Source organism: Mastacembelus armatus, chromosome 13 (assembly GCF_900324485.2).
Source record: "Mastacembelus armatus chromosome 13, fMasArm1.2, whole genome shotgun sequence".
NCBI classification, from domain to species: Eukaryota; Metazoa; Chordata; class Actinopteri; order Synbranchiformes; family Mastacembelidae; genus Mastacembelus; species Mastacembelus armatus.
The window spans coordinates 8,331,941-8,353,300 of NC_046645.1; the positions used below are offsets into that span (position 1 = coordinate 8,331,941).

General features: G+C 40.6%; 1 protein-coding gene across 1 annotated transcript in view; it reads left to right on the plus strand.

Moving 5' to 3' along the window:
• Window positions 1-21,360, plus strand: part of LOC113138521 (lissencephaly-1 homolog) — a 31,072-nt gene that overhangs the window by 5,484 nt on the left and 4,228 nt on the right. Inside the window, exons 2-10 of the mRNA XM_026321041.1 lie at window positions 1,182-1,500; window positions 10,315-10,399; window positions 12,746-12,820; window positions 13,090-13,296; window positions 16,749-16,917; window positions 18,555-18,657; window positions 18,793-19,021; window positions 20,370-20,471; window positions 20,593-20,749. Coding sequence (XP_026176826.1) covers window positions 1,469-1,500; window positions 10,315-10,399; window positions 12,746-12,820; window positions 13,090-13,296; window positions 16,749-16,917; window positions 18,555-18,657; window positions 18,793-19,021; window positions 20,370-20,471; window positions 20,593-20,749 — 1,159 coding nt within the window. The 5' untranslated portion in view covers window positions 1,182-1,468. The remainder of the gene's footprint in view (window positions 1-1,181; window positions 1,501-10,314; window positions 10,400-12,745; window positions 12,821-13,089; window positions 13,297-16,748; window positions 16,918-18,554; window positions 18,658-18,792; window positions 19,022-20,369; window positions 20,472-20,592; window positions 20,750-21,360) is intronic.

The window sequence follows — 21,360 nt, forward strand, 5'->3', positions numbered from 1 at the left end:
GGTGAATAAATAAGCAAACGCTACAGCTGAATGTGCTCTTGGTGCCTGGTAGGTCAAATGTATATGTGCACCCTTCGTGGGTTCAGAATATAATATTACATATTATATTCTGAACCCACAAGGGCTGCACTCTCTAATTTGCTTTGTTCTTCTGTGCATATGATAGCAGGAATAAAAAGGAGTAATTTTCCATTGTGGTAGCATCACTCCTACATCGTCAGCTGAAATGAAGAATGTGTGAATTTTGGGGTCTTTCCAGTTCTCATTCCTGCTTCAGATGTATGACTGCTCTCTTTATTACTCCCTCTCCTTTGCAGCAAATCTAACACACTCTCTCCTGCACACGTGTCAAGATGTCTATGCCTTGTACTTTTTGTAAGTTCATTTCAGGTCTCCAAAAGTATGTAAATTGGCTTAGTTTCAATCTGTGTGTACCTGGTCTGGCAGAGATTTAGTCAGGCTGGTCCCCATAGACAAACGGTATATTTTAGCTCTGTTAGTATTCTAAAGGCACCTGGTTTGGTCCTCAAAGACCTCAAGACTATGATGCAGTGTAGTCTTTGTTGTACCTCACCATTAACACTCCAATCTTAACAATAAATGAATTTTCACACTGGCACTAATAAAACGGTCATTTCATTCTCAGCCCACCCAGACAGTTTTGAAGGTGTCATAATGAAACAGGAATTTGACAAGAGCACAGCCGTTACTCAAGCTCAATTGGCTGTGTCCTGTTTTTCTTTTCTGTTGGCAACCGAGGAGGAGAGGTACGTTACTGAGAGAATGTGGGTCAGCTCTTCTATGTACATGGAGAGTGGAATTTGCTGCAAGAACAAGCAGAGCTCTCAGGCTAGACAGGTGACATGAGAGACAGATTATTAATACAGATAGCAGGAGGGGGGCTAAAAAGCAGATTGAGTGCTTTATTTTTATGAAAATTCTGATGATTTTATGCTGTTATTTTAATTGTTGATGGTGAGTGCTGGGAAATTGTTTCTTTGGGAGTCACTTTCTCTTTCTGGTAGAAAATGATGGTGCATGTACTCTGCTGTGCTTATGTTATTTATTTATTTATTCCACTGACAGTTTTCAGATTTTGTCTCTGGCTTGTTAACCTTCTTATCCCAACACATATCTGTCATGCACACCTAATACTGAGTTTCTCCCTCTCTCCTTTCCAGATGCAGTGTAGACTTGGTTGGTGACTGGTTTGCAGGCTCTTGACTTCTGTTGTCTCTGGAGTCATCTACTTGGGGGGCAGATTCCTGCATTCCCCTCATCTTGGTCTGAGTCTTTGTCTGGGGGAAAAAAAAAACAAGTGCCTGCCATTGGAGTACACGTGTCGTTCTCGCCTGTGTTGCTTGCATCAGCACCGCTCTTCTCCTGACTGAGGAGAGCACAGCAGCTGCACAAGATTCACCTTCTACCAACTGATCCCTCCCAGCCCCGCCCACACTGCCCCGTCACTATGGTGCTGTCACAACGGCAACGGGATGAACTGTAAGTTGCCAACACACTTTTCACAACATGTGGCTGAGAAACGAAGGTGGAACATTGAAAACGTGTGAATTTACATAGATGATGTTTTGCACATCTGTTGCCTTATGTGATGCTCACATGCAGGTACAGCAGTCTAGTACCACCACATTCTTCAGTTGTACATCTTTGAAGGAATGAACGTGATTAAGTGCTTTTCTAAGGAGGGAAGAGCAACATTCAAACTAGGGCTGCACCATCGTCTGTTAAGGTTCTGTGTTGCTTTCTCGGGTCATTTGTTTGATTTATAACATATCAGATAAATAGTGGGCTTAGTTTCTTAAAAAATAACTTCATTATCCAAGTATTGCAAGTTTTTCTTCTAATATTATTTTTCCATCTAGTGTAAGTCAAACATAAAACAATTTCCTAGAGTTAAACAGAATGAGGCTGCAAATGACCGGCACTTGTTTGCTCAATTGATCTATTCATCAGTAAGTATATGAAATGCCAGAAAAGTGAGAAATATATACAGTATTCCACTTTCTCAGATTCCAAAGTCTACAGATGTCTTTTGTTGCCAAAACAAATCCTCAGCTACAGTCAAGAGTAACATTTTTGTTCTAGCATTTCAAGTATTTTTGTGTGTTTTATTTGAGACAGCAAGTGAAAAGATAATAGTAAAGAGGTAGGGAATTACACGCAACACCGTCCTCTGCCAAACATGAGCTGAGGGCATTGCAGTTGCATGTTCGCGACCTTATAGCCATACCATTATCAGCACAGCCTAAGAATAACATCTTTGATAATGTAAGTAACATCTCACGTTTCATCCATTAGATTGCCAGTCTTTTTGCTGCCACACTTATTCTGAATCACATCTAATTGACTAAGAAGGCCAAATGAGTAGAGCTGCTGCTGTGTTGATCTGAATGAGATGTTTCTTTTAAAGCTACCCAATAGCATAGCAGCAGTTACAGTGTATAAAACTGTCTGATGCATATAAAGCAGCGACACCTGTTACAATTGTCTTTTGTGACATCTGTTTGCTTCCAGGCAAGGATGAGTATTGAATCAGGGAGTTGATGGGGAAATTTGGTTTATTTTTGACTTTGGTTCCCCTCAAGTCAAATTAGTGATGGTCCCTGAGCTTTCCTGAGGTTTTGCAGTACAGATGTCTTGATCTTCCATCTCCACTACCTACCCCTGAAGATGTATTCACAATTTGCCATTTTTTGCCCTTAGTAGAAGCTTAACTTCCACCTTTGTCCCAAATACACACAAGAAAAGAAACTGAAACTGATCTTAAGTGTTGTACTAAGCCCCTTGGACTGGCTCTGTACACGTTGTCAGTACTCGAGTCATTCCACAGGGATACCATGTGTCCAATATATCTGAAATCTGCGTAGAAAGTGTCTGACATATCCACAGATGTGTCAAACCAATATCTGCACGTGTTGTGTAGAATATAGTAAGCAAATGGGAAGCGTGAAAGAGACTGTGATAATGAGGGAGCACTGTAATTTTCCCCTGCTCAGACTGTGGGCTTGGTAATTAACCCCTGAGGCGGTGGATAAAAACTAAAGGCAACTGAGTTACAAGGTCATAAGAAGGAGATGAGATGTCTTGCTGAGCTTTAGTCCTTAACATTTTACCCCTATGTGACTGGTGAAGCATATTGGGACCAGATGATTTAAAGGATATGATAGTTTCTTTAGCTTTGTGTTGATATGATGTGAGACAACCAGGTTTGTCTCTGTTTTTGAGAAACACATCACATGAGACAAGGGCTCTTAGCATTCCCAACAGTGTTTAGATTAGCACTGTGGGAGTGGTCTGTTGGTATGGAGAGCTCCACTGGAATGCTAATCTTCCATGCTATTTGCTATTCAAAGGAAGCTGCCAGGACCCCCCTCTGTACCCATCCTTTCTCCTATGTTGCCCAAGTCTCTGGCACCATAGCTGACAGGAAACTGGTTTGGGACCTCTTGAGTCACATTGAAGCATCTGTTGCGTTCTGCCTGTTGGAGATGTCACTTGGCTCAGTTGGTGCTCTCACTGAGTTTGTCGACTATAAAGTGTTGTTAAGATCTTATTTCCTAACTGGCAACATCATTGTGGGAGGCCAGCTTAGAGACCCAGCAGTCGATTTTTGAACCAAGCAGCCTAGCAGACAGGATGATGGGAACATTGACATGATAATATTCAGGCAAATGTTTTATTGGGCCTTCCCCTTTCTTTGTCACAGTCTTGTGTATTAGAACAACAAAATAGGTTGTGTTCAATAAGAACACTTTACTCTGTGTGCCATCAGAGTCAGTCTTTTTGACATTAAATTTTTCCTTTTATTTTAAGTCATAATGGGTGAACATTGCATTTCAGAAAGCCAGAGAAGGTAGTTTAAACTTCGTTGTTGTTTTTGACTTTTCAGTAGATATTGATCTACTGAAAGAGAGCGTAATGGTTTTATTACTCTGGTAATAGCAGGGTTTCTAAAAAGAGAAATATTCTTAGTCTTGTTTTGTCAGCAACACAGTCAGATGCTGTTATTGCGCAGCATCTTCACAACACTGTTTTTATGAGCATTGCCAATGAAAGCGCATTTGTGTTTCATTCCAGGGTCAGGGGACTCATCCCTGCTGGCGTATAGTGAAAATAGACATAGAAAACAAACTATCTGCTCCTGTGAAAGACCTGTAGCTGCCAGTGTGCAGATGGGCCTTTGCTTTTGAACTTTTTCTGGTTTTACAAAGAAAATCGCCTCAGGCTTTTTCATGTCTTAGGCTTCAAGGTGTTTCATGTGATTTTTGTCTTTTTTCCATCATCTCCTGGCTATGAATGTGATGACATAACAGAGCAAGTCCCAAAACATCTTCCATTCAGAGGACATAGAGGTGACTTAATAATAAGCAGCATCAAGGTCTGCTGTCAAAGCTGTGGCATGAGTTAGGTTTAATTCACTGGCTAGTCCTTTCATTTTGTGTCCTGGTGCAAGTTTCTTGGTCATTGTGTTTATATGTCTGTCTACTGCCCTTGTAATAATTTCTGTTCATACACATGCAAATTAATAACAGACAGGTTGTAGAGTAGCTGGGAGGTAGTATTTACTTCTTAGAGTCAGCAAATTAGAAGTTTCCTAAATCGTATCAGTGCAGGAGGCTACTGCTTTTGAAAAAGAAAGAAAATGGAAATCCCCCCATCACTGAAAGGAAGGTAAAGTACAGAAAGCTGCTGTGGTTACATGATTAAAATGATGTCCAGTGGTACTGATTGCTTGTCCCCTAGACTAGGGTTAGTACATTTTTAAATGACTATGTTGTATCTGTGGTAGCCCTCCAGTGTCTGGGTGTGATAGGTGCCTCCTGGGGATGATGGTAGCAGTTTATACAGACATTTGTTGATGGTGCACACAAACATTTTGTAATTTATGATCTCCTCTATTGGTGCACAGTATGCTGAACATGTCCAGATGCATCTGCAGGGTGTCTGTCAGTAGTATGGATCAGATATTTGCCTTGCCTTGGAATCACATGCAGAGGGACTGCCATGGTAACAGGGTCTGCATTCATTATCCATCCCCATAAAAAGGACTTGGTTTTAGTAAGAGCAGCAGCACAGTGAATACTATTTAATTGAGTACTCAGTTGACAGAAAAAGTCTGCAAATATTTTGAAAATCGATTAATTGTTGTGGCCATTTTAAGTTACAATGTGAAACACTTGGTTGTGCCAACCTGATATTAATTACTGCCTATAAATGGTTTAGGCCACTAAAAAAAAAAAAATCAATGTTATTACCCCTTTCTGTATGTGTGAGGGGTGGTCTAGTCTCAGTGATCATCTTCTTATCTTTTGCTTTAGTAAACTTGAAACTATACACAGCCGCTTAACTTTTTCAACTCTTTCCTAGTCTTCATCTTTCTATTTCTCTGGTTTATAATTTTCACACATTGAACCTTTCAGTATAGTGATTTATTTTCTTTAAGCTTTATTACCTTGATTTTGCGTACCTGTGACGTGACCATCCTGGATATGAGATGAGACTTGTTAGCGTATCTGGTGCCTCTCCTGCTCTTTATTGCCAGATACTTTTAGTACAGAGTACTAACACTGACATCTTAAGGTTCGTTCAGCAGTTAAGGTTGAAACAAAAAAATGTTCACGTCTGGTTTTTAGACGTTCATTCACTCAAACAAATGTATGGCTTGGGAAAAATGCAGAGCTTTTGTTCACGCCTCTTTTACAAAATCACCTGTCATTCTTTGCTAGTGGATAACATTTCCAAGAACAACCAGTTATATGACTTCTGTAAGCTTTTTGGAGCATCTTGAAGACCACCATAAATTTCTACTTCTCATTATGAGGTGTTTGTACAGGTATTTACAAATTATATATGTCTAAAATTGTGGGCAATGTGCTTAAAGAGAACACCGTCAACTATATGCCCCTGAAATAATTCATAGGAAGGTGAATTTTGTTTGTGCTTATGGACCTTTCAGGATTTAGCTTCAGCTTCTTTACATTAAGCTTTCATCAGCACTTGGAAAGATTGACCTAGTCCTTAAATCATTTGATCTAAAAATTGTTCTTTGTTAACCTTGTGCCCACATAAATGGCACAGGGTAATGGCCAGAACAGACAGGCAAGCCAAACCTGCTTCCTCTCAGATTTATTAAAGCATTTAGTCTGTCTAAAACTGGTGAGGATGCTGTGCTCGATGTGTTCTTAGTTAAATACATTGTAAATTGAATGTGTTAAGTGTTTACCTGCTGATTCATTTTTCTGCTCTACTAGTCTGTAAATCTGTATTTCTTGTACATTCAAATGTGTGAGCTTTGCATGAAATTCCCATATATATGTATAGAGATATATTGTGTAGGACGCATATTTAAAAAAAAAAAAAAAAAAAAATCCTTGGAAGATTGTACCAGCAAATATTTGGTATTTTGTTTACTTTATAAATGAAGCAATCAGTAATCAAAATAGTTCATAATTTTTCTGTTGGACTAATCCATTAATCTACCACTTACGTAGTGTGTTTGATTAGAAATAAAGTATTCAGTTTCATGCATCCATTCAACTATACTGACACCAGAAATGTGTAATATAATGTATAAAACTAGAAATGTTCGATAATTTCCATAATCCAATGTTTTTGAAACAGGAGGGCCCAATCACCCCCAGGTGTGGTTTCTCATGTTAAAATGTAGACAGTTAAATATTTCACTCATTCAATTTAGTCACATTTTTTTCATTTACGCAGCAAAGTTTGTCAGTAGGTGGAGATTTTAATGCTCATCTCTATAATAATGTAACAGTGTATAATCATGGAGCACTTACTGGAAGGAAGCGATGTTAGTGGCATGACATGCTGGTTGTCTGACTCCCCTCTCTTGTCATAATGATGAAGTCACGCATCCCTCCCCTTTCTCATCCCCAACCGAGGTTTGTGTCACTCCATTAAGGCTTCATAATAGTGCTGCACCCGAGGTCTGACTGACCTCAGCACTGATTTAACTCACGTGGAGCTCATTTTGGTTTAAATGATATTGTTTGTAAAGACCGTGTTGCAGTTTTTTGAATGGCTGCTGCATGATTTTCAATCATGTTTTTACATTGGAAGCTTTTCATCACACTGAAGTAGACCAAGTGTGCCGCTACAATACAGGCTTTCATGCTATTGTTCTTTTGTCTTTTATCAGTTCTCCCTGTCCACTTGCTTGCCCTGCCCTCTTTATCACTATTTCTCCATCACGTCATCTAGCTGTGAGCTGCTGGTAACCATGGAAACCATCCAGTTTTGTCTCCTCCTGTCAACGTTAGTACACATCTCCCTCCTTTACCCCTCTTTTCTATCTCGTTCCCTTGCAGACTTCGGGGACTCTACACATTGAAAACTGTATGTTGGTGTATCTTTTGTTTGTTTGCCACATCCAAGGTGAAGTCGGGGTGCAGGGTAGTGGTCTGTCCTCTGTGTTGCTGTCTGCTGTGTCAGTACTGTGGCTCAGTGGCAAGATGTCCACTCTGGCGACTTCTGCTCTGCTTCAAAGTGAATAGGTTTGAAACTGCATTTGTTGAGAAACAGAAACCATAGGTATTACATCTTCATATTAGTTTTGTTCACTTTGATTTTAGGGCAACTGATTAAGCAATCATTTTTTCAGTTTATTGTTTGTTTGGTCTATTAAAAATGTCAGGAAAAAAAAAAGCCTTTTTGCAATTTACCACAGCCCAAGTAGATGTATACTGTTGTTTTATTCAAACATATGCTGTATATGGTCAGATGAAAGCCCTCACATTTGGGATGCCAGAACCAGTGAATAGTGGGCCTTTTTTCTTGGAAAATGACTGATAGGCTCAAACTAATAATCAAAATGGTTGACTTAATTTTTTGAGAGTTGGCAGTCAATTAATTCTTTCAGCTCTAATTATTTTATGCAAATGACTTGGCTGCATGTGCTCTATTGCTCTTACATTATGCAAAAAACAATTAAAAACTATATAAACTTCTCCACATGCATGCCATACCACACACTTATAAAAGTTGGATATAAACTACATCAAGGTGACTTACAATTACTACCATGTGCTACATGTGCCTGTCACAGCATTAATGTAGTATTATTTTTGTACCCTATTTTGCATTTGAGAAAAAGCATCTTGTCTTATAAATGAATATAGATATTTGTAATTGTAATGCTACAGATTTGACTTATTCTTAGCTTCACTGACCAGGCTTTCCAGAGATTAAGACACCTCCTTGATCATCACTTATAGATAACATTTAAGACTAGTTGGCATGCATGTGGTATTTGGAGCCAACCTGCCTTTCTGATATTCTGGTACTCTGCTGTAACACCTGCTCATAAACACTCTGCTCTCTGCACTCTGACACACCCACACCACATCAAAGTGTCCTCTGTGCCTCAGTTCTTCTCACCTGTTTATACACTTTCCCAGACATATTAGCACACCTCGGCCCTCCCAACGAGTTTTGCAGACTTGTGGCAGGCCGGCTGTTAGAGGAGTAGGTAACCTCCTGTTAACCTTGAGCTGTAATAAGGTCTGCTCCTGTTGTCATGGGGATTCAGGTGGGCAGAAGGAGATGAGGGTTTCAGTGCACTAAAAACACAGAGAGGGCAGGGGGCACAGGCTGGGCTGACAGATTGTACCCTTCCACCCCCTTCATATTGGCACCTCAAAGCAATGTTGACAGCTTGTCTGGCTTCTCCTGGTGTTATTAGTGGGGTTTGCTGTGCACAAACACAGGTGGGCTGGAATCAAAGAAATGTTAGAGAATTTGCATTTATTGTTCATGAATTCAGTTGTTTTTTTATTTCCCATAGAGACCACAGCCAACAGCCTTATCTTTTAAGCACTGTCTCCTGTAGAATATTAGCTAAACCATGCTAGCCAGGTTAACACCCTCTGAACACGTAGAACCACTGATGCTGCAAACAATGAGTTGCAAGAGTTGAAGACCACAAATATGATCTGTCTTTGGAAACATTATGCTTTCATTTTATGTTGAAGTAACACTGGAAATAGATTAACAGATAAGGGTCTTATTGTTACAAGCTATGTTGGTTAACCAATTTTCATAGGCCAATCAAGGGGCAAAAAGGGGCAATTAATTAACATTCCTATGACAGGGTCCACAAAAATGGACCTTTCTAGGAAATAAACTTGATTTTATGGTAACAGTTCTATTGGGTTGTGTTGGACTGTATTGATACACCTAATAGTATTGATTACTTGTAATCATTGAACATAATTTTGGAAAATTACATGATATTTTAAAAAATGTGGTTAAACTAAAACGATATATATGATGATACTGAAATATCTGCAGCCCCAAATCAAAATATCAGCATAACAAACTAAATATAATATAATTACAAGAGTACATCATGCTTTATACACACTGGAGCATCTTGCTTAAACTGACATGAACCTCATTAATAACTCTAGGTAAATTGAACTGCTGCTGAGGCTTCAGTCGTATACCAGACCTGTATGTGTGTGCGCATGTATGTTAGCTGTGTGTAGGGAGGTTTTCCTTAAGGCAACCCAGGAGACCAAATCAGGAAGAATGAAGGCAGTCTCCTCTATCCATGCTTTCAGCTCTTCCCGCCTAATCTATTGTTTGCGCTATCTGAACATCTCTCTTCACATATTTCAAATAGTAGAAGAGGTACACACTGCTGCCTCCATCCCCACCATCTTTTGTGTCAGCTTACTGGAAGGTGTCTCTGAATATCCACTTGTTTGTCTGTAAACCTATACCTCAAAAATAGATGGACTGGAGTAAAAATATCAATAGCCAGAAGCTTATTGAGTTCAGGGATTTTCCTGCTTCTCTATGATTTGTCTGTCTTTCTCTGCGTATATAGTAGATGGTGAGTTGTACACTGCCTTTCGATTTCCCCATATCAACACCATGGGGAGTCATCCCTACCCATTATTTGCCCAGAGCAACAAGAGCTCATTATAGAAGCCAGACAGATGTGTTCTCCATTTGTGCCAAATGGGCAGAGAGGGCTGTATGTGTATGTGTGTGTGTGTGAGGGAGCAAAAGACTGTGTATTGTTATATGCAGGGTTATGTGTTGGTTCAACTTTATGCCTGCAAACCGTTTTTACTATATATCTAGAAGCAGGATAACACAGTCTGAATTTATGAAGAGCCTGAAAAATTTAGCTTCCTCAACATGTTCATTTGCTTTCTTTGTTTTGCATTGTTAAATGCAACTCCTGTACTCCTGTCGTGTCTCGTGGCACTTTAACCACTATCTTGTCTGCTAATCAGGAGAACTAATTATGGGTCCTCTTTGTTTCAGAAATCGAGCGATAGCCGATTATCTACGTTCCAATGGATATGAAGAGGCATATTCCACTTTCAAGAAGGAGGCGGAATTAGATAATGTGAGTAGATTAAGGATGGACACATACATCCGCACAACCAATCAGACCAATTTATTCAAACAATATGCCTTGATTTTCACCTTATTTTTCATTTGAATCAGCATGTTCATGAGTGTGACCAGGAGCACCTGCACCCAATTAGGGTAGTCTGACTGATTAGGGGGTCTATGCTTCATCTTCCTGCTAACAAAATGGGGAAAAGATTTTATCCGCATGTAAATATTACATTTTCAATATCACTGGTATATAATTATCTATTGAGCCAAACATGCACAAAAGTATTAACTAAAAAACAAGATAGCAATATATTTCGGTTGTTTTGGCACTATACACCTGCACTTTTATATTTACAAATTTATCCATTTTAAGTTCAAACTCTAGCAATTGTAAATCCTTCAGCTCAAATTACTGTGTGACTCTGTACTACTGTGGAAAAAAGGACAGAAACAATGTGAATGCAAATGTGCTGTTGTCTGCAACCCTGAAATTAAAACAGAGGGGGGAATGTTCATTTTTTTGAACAAATGCGCTCCTAAAGTTTATTGAGAAGCTTCAGTGCTCACTGGCAAAATGTTAACTTGTTCCTCTTTGTCATGTTATTATTGATTTATCTGCACTTCTTTACATCAAAGACTCTTTTTCATCTCACTCTTATCCTCTCTGCTTCTCTGTAGCACTTCTTCTTTCACCTTGCCTTTACATCACACCCCACCCCCCTCTCCCCTGTCTTTATTCACTCTTCCTCCAGACTTTTTCTCATTGGCAGCCCTATGGATGCAGCTGAATAATAGATGAATGGCATGGGGGAATTGGTGCACCCGGTTGGGTGTTCAGCCAAACCCACACCTTCGCGGCACCATGTGATTTTTAGCACCATTTACCTGAGACCATATTGTCCCACTTGTTCTGTTTTTTTTTAATGTTTATTAAGTGTGATTAGATTTATTTTTTTCAGATGTACTTGTCAAATGTACTTTACTCCAGCCCTTTGTGTGGCTAATGGAGTAACAGGTTTTAAGCTTAAGGCTAAGGGATATGTAAAGAAAGAAAATGTACTGTCCATACCTGCATGCATACACACATGCATTACCCACTACAAATATACTCGTAGGCTGCATTAGTCTAGCACTTGTCGTTTGTGTGCGTGCGTGTCCAGACAGATGGCAGATTCGATGATAGCAGACTTGTCCAAACCGGGTTCCCTTTTCTTTTTCTGCTTCTGTCTCGCCTTTTGCCTTCTCCTTCTTTTTTCTGTAGTGTGCAAGTCTTTTTATGCACCTCATGTTAGTCTGAGGAATCGCCCCTTGCGTTTGAGAGGTGTTAAATATAGGTGTCGGTGTTGCCTGCAAATCTCCACACCTCCAGGATGTCTGCTTTTGTTTCCAGCCAACGCTGAGGAGCTAGCTGTGAAATTGGAGCACAGCACTAATTTTCTCCCTCACTGACTGATTTGTGGCTGTCTGTCAGTGTGGGTTTTTGATACTTTGGTAGTTAGTAACAGCCTCAAGGCATTGATAAACAAACAGTAGCACTAAAACTGTTGGATTTGGTTTGCAGAATAAGAATACACGAGACAAAAACTACTTTTGTTCCTTCTCATCTGTTTTTCCTCTTTTACTTGCATTTGAGGAAATGTCCTTAATATTTTAAAATGTTTGTCATTGTAATATTTTTTTAATATTGAAAAATCACAGCCTCTAAAGCCTTCTTAAATAAAAACAGTTTTGGCAAATAATTAAATAAAACAAAATAAATAAATAAAATCAACTGTTTGTTGTGCCTACAGTACAGAATACAATTCTTTATTTGTAGCACCCTTTTTAATTTTTTTTTATGTGATAACATAGAAAACATGCCAATACATTGATTTGTTTCTTTCCTGGCAGTCAGACAAAGGCTGCATGTGCCAGGTAGTCTGTTATGTAAAAGGTAGCGTCCAGCTCAGGGTATTAGCCTGCAAGTGGACTCAGGGTTCTGCCTGCCAGGACTGCCACAAGTTAACTTCCACCGCTGCCTCCAGCACCGAGTGTGCACGCTATAAGCTGCCTAAGCCTTTCTTGTCTGCTGGAGATTAGCTTGTGTCAGGAGGATTAACACTAGGGTGTGTGTGTTTGTGTGTGAGTAGTTTGTGTGTGTTAAATGTACAGTAGGTTGGCAGTCTCTGGTCTATGAGGGGTGTGTAAATAATTTCCTTTTCCTTCTTAGTATAGTCAAAGACCTCAGCGTGTCACCCCAGCTGGCCACCCTCCCACAGGCCTCACCAGTTATGCTCAGACCATGACTTTGATGGGCTTCCTTCACCCATTTGCCTTATATCCTTTTATTTCTGCCCCCCTTTCTTCACAGAATGAAGAACTGGATAAGAAGTATGCTGGCCTTTTGGAAAAGAAATGGACCTCAGTCATCAGATTACAAAAGAAGGTTTGTGGTGTTTTTCCTCATCAAAGAATCCTTGTGGGGATTGTAGTCTTGTGAATGGTTCATGACAGTACTGCTGATTCCACTATAATGCTATCAAGTCAGGCATGATCTCAGCCCTTAATATGACTTGTTTAAAACACATACTTCAGCAAACTTAAAGGCCCTTTTAAAGCTGATGTTTAATGGTCACTAGTGGAGTTATGTGTGCATATTTCTGAATGTTTTTCTGCATCTACACTTTTCAAGTTTTATTTGGGCACTCTGGGCAGGTGATGGAACTTGAATCCAAACTGAATGAAGCTAAAGAGGAAATCACCTTGGGTGGCCCTGTAAGTCAGAAGCGTGACCCCAAAGAGTGGATTCCACGCCCACCAGAAAGGTACGCGCTGAGTGGCCATCGCAGTCCTGTCACCCGTGTCATCTTCCACCCAGTCTTCAGTGTCATGGTATCGGCTTCTGAGGATGCAACAATAAAGGTCAGTCCTGCTGGCAGTGACAGTTTGCCTCCGAATTTGTTGCAGAGGTTGTGTTCAAATAAGAGGGGGGAGTAATGTTCATCTTTTTTTTGTTTGAAATGAGGTTTAAGCAGTGTTTTGTCAGGGTTTTCAAGCCCTCAAAGAGAGCTGAGGTTCTGCAGGACACACACTTTGTCATGTGACTCCTTTGTGTCAAATTTGCTAGGAGCCTCTGTCCCAGAACACTGAAAGAATACAGCACAGTGAGAGAGCAGTGAGTTGAAGGTGTTGCCTATGGGGGTTTATTTCTGTCTGTATTCGATAGTTTAAGAGCATAATTTCTTCGTTTCATATTCAATCTTTGTAGTGCTTTTGTTGCCCCCAGATAGTCCACATTCACACTCAGATTTGCCCTTCTCATACTCAAAACTGTCAGTCCGCTTTCATATGGACAGCAATATTGATCTGGTATTCAGAGCCATAAGAAGAGGCTGTCAGACTTTCTTTTTCTTTGGGTAAAGTCTGGTGGACCTTTGACTGTCACAGTCTGTTTGTCACCATGTTGTAACTGAGCTAGTGGCTTCAGTATGAGAGGTTCTCCGCTCTGTCTGTGAAGGACTATAAGTACGTAGCTGTAGCCCTGGTGTTTATTATGGTTCACATTACTGTTTGTCAGGCTTAAATATTTTCCTAAGCTCTGCATACAATCGTTATTATTTACTGCTGCTGCATAAGAATAAATCTCATTGTTTTGCTTTTTGACAATTCGGTCAATCAATTGTTATTGTCCTTGTGGGAGGTATTTGGTTTGTAGCCACATGGATAAAATCACAATGTAAAAAAGCCTTGTTAATATTGTGTGTGAGAGGCACAGACTGAGGCTAGCCTGTGCTCTGCGCTTTATGTGTGACAGAGCGGCTGGCATCACACGTGGGGGGTCAGTTTACAAACTGAGCTGTATCTCTTATGTTACAGCCACAGGATTTAGGTGAACCAAATGGTCAAATCCAATAAGACAAAAATGAGCTACATTTTTACACCCATTGTATCAAACTTGCTGGGAGGAAAATATGTGATTATGTTTAGAGGAAAAAAATATTTAGGGTAGAGTTACTTTTGGTATAAACTGGTTTTGTACATATTCACTGACCTTTAGTCATTCAAAATAAGGTGTTCGAATGTAAATCTTGAGTGGAAACAAATTTTCAAAGATAATCTAATATTGGCTGAAAAAAGGTTGTTTTGGGCTTTCATTCAAATCCCATTGCTTTCTATGAGAGTTTGTGTATGTCCTCTGCTCTCCTTTGAAGACACGCCCTGGATTACACAGTATCTCTATCATCTATGGATCCCTCAATTCCATGTATAAACTCCATGGTTTGTCTCTGGTCTATTTTTGCAGCCTCACTGCATAATGCCACTCTAAAGCTGTTTGTTCTGTATGCATTATTCATGAGACAATAAGAGACAAATGTACATTTCCTCCTCAACTACACCCAAACAGCAGGAATCCTTCCTACTCCAGCGCCACCCCTCCTTCTTTCTACAACCCCACCCTCCAGCATCCTGCCTCATTTATCTTGCACTAAAAGCCGTAGCTGCCCCAGTATGACTACCCACCATCAGAGCCATCCATCCCTCAGAAGGATCAGAGCTGTGGCCCAAATCTAAAATTCAGCTCTGCTTTCCTGCACCTCTTTATGTGGTTGCCTTGTCTCTCTGTGGCCTGGCCTGACTCCCCGCATGTCCTTGTTTTCTCCTTTTGAATAACTCTGTTAAATTTTAAACTGGGCAGTAGGCCTTGTGCTCTTGATGCTGAGAAGCACAAACTAATAAGCTTATTGCACGTGAATGTAATGCCTAATAATCAGAAATGCTATTTTGTTAAAGAGGTGATTTATTTTGTTTGCCCTAATCATTCAGCATGACTGACATATTCACCTTGCTAATGAACCTGTCGTCAGATGACAAAGAAACTGCAGTATGCACATAAACCTTGCGCGCTGTATACAAACCTACACAAGATGAACATGGCAAAGAAGCAGCACGAACACAAGCATGTAGTCAGACGTTTTTATTGTTGTTGTCGCTGTTACATGGCATAACGGTGTCTGACTAGGGGCGAGATGTGAGCTGATGACATCGTCGTTTCAGAAAATATATTGGTTCACTGTCCACATGAAAACGCAAGGGTGACGCTGGATCCATCTGGATGAAACACCTATATGATACAAAATTTATTCGTATACAGCTAAACGCGTCTCCGTGTGGATGGGGCCTAAAGTGGCTGATATTTGCATGGCAAGATGTTACCTTGAGCTCAGCTCTAACCTTTCACAGTATGTAAATTAGCATCTCCTGATCTGTGCTCACTCAGACATGTCAGCCAGAGGCTAGGTTAATTTAAACAAGGGCAAAGAGCTTGAGTGTCAGTTTACTCTAGCTTACTTCATGAAAGGGGCCTACAGTGAAAGTCTTTGCATTACTGTTGGCTTTTGAATGACAAAGATCTAAGGCATTTTCTCTGAAAGGATGTAAACTACTACTCATCATGAAATTGGGCAAGGTTTTTTTTGGCAGCAGCTTAATAAATACCCTGGAAAAATGCCAGTGGGAGTCCTGTAGCATGAATTGTGTGTGTGGATTAGATGCTGCTGCTTAAAACAGTTAAATACATGCACACTGTTAGACCTGGTGCAACTCCAAACACAAGAACTGCATTGATCCTTGCCAGAATAAACTCCCACCCATGCACTTTGTACCTTATGGCCATCTGCACTGTCTGTAGCTTCATTGGGGGGTGGAAGGCTGAAGAACTAAGGGGAGGAGGGAGAAGAGAGTTGGGGATCTCCTGTCACCGTCTGCCCCAAATCCCCACCCCAAGAGAGGAACCAAGGAGGATTTATCCTTTTGTGACAAACCGTCTGTCTGCTTGAAAGCTGGAGATGCAACAGCTTTCTCATACTAGGAAATCAGGCTTACAATGGGTCACTCCAGGTTGTGTCTGCACTCCAACTGGCATTATAAATTGTCTCTTGGCTTTTATCAGGTCTGACTGTAACTTTAAGTGGCACCCTGGCACATGAATCTTTGCTATTAGCAGCATTAGTGCGTCATGATTCGTTAATTTGACACAGAGTGGTAGGCCTATACGGGCTCTAAATCGTATGACAAAGAAACAGAGTTATTTTTAATAACTCTACGTCAGTGTAACCGCTTGTTAAGGCTGTAATGTGACTTTCCTGGGCAGCTTGGTTTTCTCAGCTTGTTAAGGCTGCTCAGCTGAGAAAGTGGGGGCATGGGGACACAGATGATGTGACATTTGGGGGCTTTGCTAGGGTTTGAAATGGGATTCAGTTTGAAATTAACTGCATAAGTCATAACTCATGCTCCCAGACTGCAGTTAGGAGGGTCTGTCAATAGCACTTGCATGTTCCTCTAAAGATAATGTATGAATATGGTCTTTTCTTAAGGTGTGGGACTATGAGACAGGAGACTTTGAACGCACACTGAAAGGCCACACAGATTCGGTGCAGGACATCTCATTTGACCACACTGGCAAACTGCTAGCATCCTGCTCTGCAGACATGACTATCAAGCTGTGGGATTTTCAAGGCTTTGAGTGCATCAGGACCATGCATGGTAAGAAAATAAGAGTTTATTTCATTACAAACATCTGAAGATGGTGAATGTATAATTACATTTTGGCCAGAAATTTGCAGACATCAAACACAGCTGCTACCATTTTTACATGAACTATGTGAACATTTTCCATTTTGGTTCCCATATCAGTCTGTGTAGCTTGTGGCTGTGCACAGGGCTCAGGTGGACCAGATGCTCTTCGTTACCACATTTGATGCTGCTGCTGATGCTCAATCTGCTCCAATTCACAGCACGCTATGCCCAGATTCAGCTCTAACAAATGGATTGTTTTAGCTACTTTGTCCTGCTACAGCCCTCTCCATACTACACCACAGTGTACTCCCACAGGCACCTACGTCCACTTCTTTTTAAAATATAATACACTCATTTAAATATGGGTTTTTAAGAAGTGTTTTTGTTTTTCATTTTATTTTATTTTAGAATCTCCAGTGCCATTCATCATGTCATTGTTGAAGCAGTCCATCAGCATGTACCCCCTCCTTTACAACCTAATTGCCAAGTAAATGATGGCAGCATATCATACGTGTCCTCATCCCCTACTGATTTTAAGGCATTTGAAAAATGTTTTTCCTTATTGGAAATGTGAGACATCCCCCCACCCCACCATCCAGCAGATGCCCAAACAACATGAAGCCTCAGCAACTCACATTTAGATCTGCTCTTCATAAGTCTACCACAAGTGCCGATTAATGTGTGACTGTGAAGCAGACAGAATGAATATCATTGAATTAAACAAGCCCACTAAGGGAACTCAAAGCACTCTGGTGTTCTTCAATTTATGCTGTAAATCCTATGTTTTGTGCAAGCAAGTAACCTGTTTCATTGTTTGTCAGTCTTATTCGTTGCAAGCTGATGGCACCCTTCACCAGTTCACATCATATGGTAAAACACTGAATCGCAGAGAGTCTATTCTATAAAACTGAGTCAGCTGTTTTGATTTGTCCCCTGCCGTTTCACCCCCATTCGTCTTTGTACCCTCACACCATTCACTTTTAATTCATCTACTCAACGTTTCTTCCGTTTTAATCCACTCCCACTATTTTCACATCAAAAAAAAAAAAAAAAACATGAGTCCAAGTGGTGAAGTAGATTAGTGCAGATTTGGACAGCAGGGTTAATTATCCTCTTCAGCACCAGATAGCACTTTTCTGTGTAGCTGCCATCCATTATTATAGCCTGATGGCATGTGTATGTGTACAGACACACACCCAGCCACAGCTAAGCTGGCCTTTTAGAGTATACTTACTGTTGTCTTCATCTATTTAGCAGCTTAAATATGGACCAGCGTCTAGTTAATTAGGCATCTCGTATTCTCGGTGGAACATTGTAAGCCCCAGCAAATTGGCTGCCTCTCTTGTCATTTAATTGGCTAATTATGACCAAACGCATCGTTTTTTGGTGCTGTTTGCGGGTAAAGATGTTTCTTTAAAAAAATAAAGTGTCTCTAAATTTTGACGAAAGATTAAAAGGATAATGTGTTTTTGTCTGAAATGATTAAATCACATATTATGCAAGCTTCAATGTTGCATGGGGTTCGGCTGCTCAGATAGTTTCTAATGGATTCATAAGCTCAGTAGCTCCTCACTGTTAATGTTTTTATATTTTCTGTTTTTCAGGACATGACCACAATGTTTCATCTGTAGCCATCATGCCCAATGGAGATCACATTGTTTCTGCCTCAAGGGACAAAACCATAAAAATGTGGGAAGTGGCAACTGGGTAAGCACAGTCCAAAAACACCCTTTAAGCCATCTTTAAAAACCACTGTGATGTATTTTTTTTTTTTTTTTTTTTAAGGCTGATATTTGTCACATCTGCTCTGAAAGCTTGACAACTCTTCTACTTTTCTGTTAGATACTGTGTGAAGACCTTCACAGGCCACAGGGAGTGGGTCCGCATGGTGCGGCCCAACCAAGATGGCACACTGATTGCCAGCTGCTCCAATGACCAGACGGTGCGCGTGTGGGTCGTGGCCACCAAAGAGTGCAAGGCAGAGCTGAGGGAGCATGAACATGTGGTGGAGTGCATCTCTTGGGCACCAGAGAGCGCCTACCCCACCATCCTAGATGCCACAGGCTCGGAGGTAAGGAGGCCTACAGTGTGATTGATCATGAAAGCAGAGCATACAGACTTCATTATGAGCTGAGTTGAAGTGTGATAGGTGTCACCGTTAACTAGAAACACAAGCGCAAAAAGCAGCTGTTCCTGTACAACTATATCCTGCTGACCACACACAGCGCATGGTGATAGAGCTCCTGTGCATCCTAGTTTGAAACGGTCTAGCAGGTAAACTCGTTGTTGCCATTGTCTATCAACGGTGGCTTTCCCATCCATGAGATGATGCAGAATGTATTCCTTGTTTTTAGCCATGTCAGTGGACCTTAAACGTCACTGTACAAACTGACGGCCATGTGAGAAGAAAGGCCTGGAATGACGAGTGTGTGTGGATACACAGATAGAATATGAGCATGGCCTAGAGTCAGCCCAGACCTGCTCCTCATGCCTTGTGATCGAAACTGTGTCTAATTGTAGCCTTGTCAGATTAAAACATTTTTTTCTTGCAGCAATTGTCCCAGTATAACCTCTGTGATAAACTGCACTTGCATAGAAGTTAATTTTTAGTGGTGTTTTGTTTCTTATGGAAGTAAATATGCACATAGGTTTTATATTATTGCAGGTATTGAGTTTTAGCCTGAGTTGTTGAACTTGGCAGACCTGACACCAAGAGACAGCAGCTGTTGCACAGACGTTTGCCCATGTACTCACACTAGTTGCCAGCAATGTAGAACCCTCACAGTGTATTTGGGATGTTCTGCTGGTCTTTATTTTGTGGTACAGTGATTGTGATTTCTTCAGATATTTTATATGAAAATATTTAAACAGGCCCAAGCAGTGAAAGGCAGCTGCTCTGTATTTTTCTGGTTATTGCTTATATGTATCTCTCAAGCTGTTGGAGCACAATCTCCACTGAATTAAAACTATTAGTGATGTCTGTGAGTCTGATACAGCTTTGTTATTGTACCACCACTAGTACTCAGCGGTTAATGTAGCAGTATATGAATTTACTTAAGCAAATCCTTTTTTCCCCCAGGGGATGGAGGAAGGGGGAATTAAAATTGCACTTTTTGAGACATTAGAAGTTCCAGTCCAGCTTTTTTCTTAGACTGATGAAGCCACCTGGATGGGTGGTGAAACGTTTCGGCCTTAAAACTGAAAGTCCAGTTGCCATGACTCAACCTTTAGATGAGTTTCCCTGGACGACTGAGAATCTTCAGACTTTTTGAGACATAGGTTTTTGATTAAAGGGTTTCTTTTCACATAAATGTGTAATATAGTGCATTTTTTCAAAGTTAAAATAGAAATACTGAACCACACTCATGCTGTATTAAATGTGCATTAATGGTATTTCATTCTCCCTTGTGCCTAACCAGACCAAGAAGAGTGGTAAGCCAGGCCCCTTCCTGCTGTCTGGTTCCAGAGACAAAACCATCAAGATGTGGGATGTTAGCACTGGCATGTGCCTTATGACACTGGTGAGGACCAACTTAGGCTAACAGCTTTTCAGTATACTAAAATATGTTGATTGAGAACATTTTACTGCATCGTTGAGATGAATTAGGTTGTCAGCAGGAGCATTTTCTGCCTGTGTCATAGGTTGGCCATGACAACTGGGTGCGTGGGATCCTCTTCCACCCTGGAGGCAAGTTTATTGTGAGCTGTGCAGATGACAAGACTTTAAGGATCTGGGATTACAAGAATAAGCGCTGCATGAAGACCCTGTGTGCCCATGAACACTTTGTTACCTCTCTTGGTAAGTAGGCTCCATCCCATCACCACCACTAAAAGAAAAAAAATCTTGATGTGTGGCAGGAAACCTCATCATACTAACCTGATAGGGATAGGATAGTAAAACAGAGCTCATATGTGCTTTAGAGGAAGGTTTAGTAATTGTGAAAAAGCCTAGCTTCTCCACCTGGCAGTGTGTTGAGGGTCCTGAGGGTTGCTGGCATTTGGGGTTTAAGAGGTACACAAGCACTGCAGGATTTTCCCACCTCCCACTCCTATCTGCAGCTTTTCAGGAGATCAAGGCTTGAGAACTCCCTTGAGGATCACGGTTTGCCAACTTTTCCTTGGCAAACCGTTTGAAACCCAGTCCTCTTAAATCCTGCTCTATCCAAAGAGGATATAGCTGTAAGCTATTGATGCGATAAATTTTGGAAAGATGTGGAAAAGACAAAGCGTCTTTGTTTGAAATCACTCAAAAATGTGTTATTTCCCCCTTTTTCAAAAAGACATTGTCCTGTAAGTACAATGCAATACCAAGTACTTTCCCCCAGGTGTGTTTGCAATCTGCTTTTTAAATACCCTGAAACAGAAGTTTCATTTAGATTAAATGGCCTTACACTGTTGTTAGCTCATTTC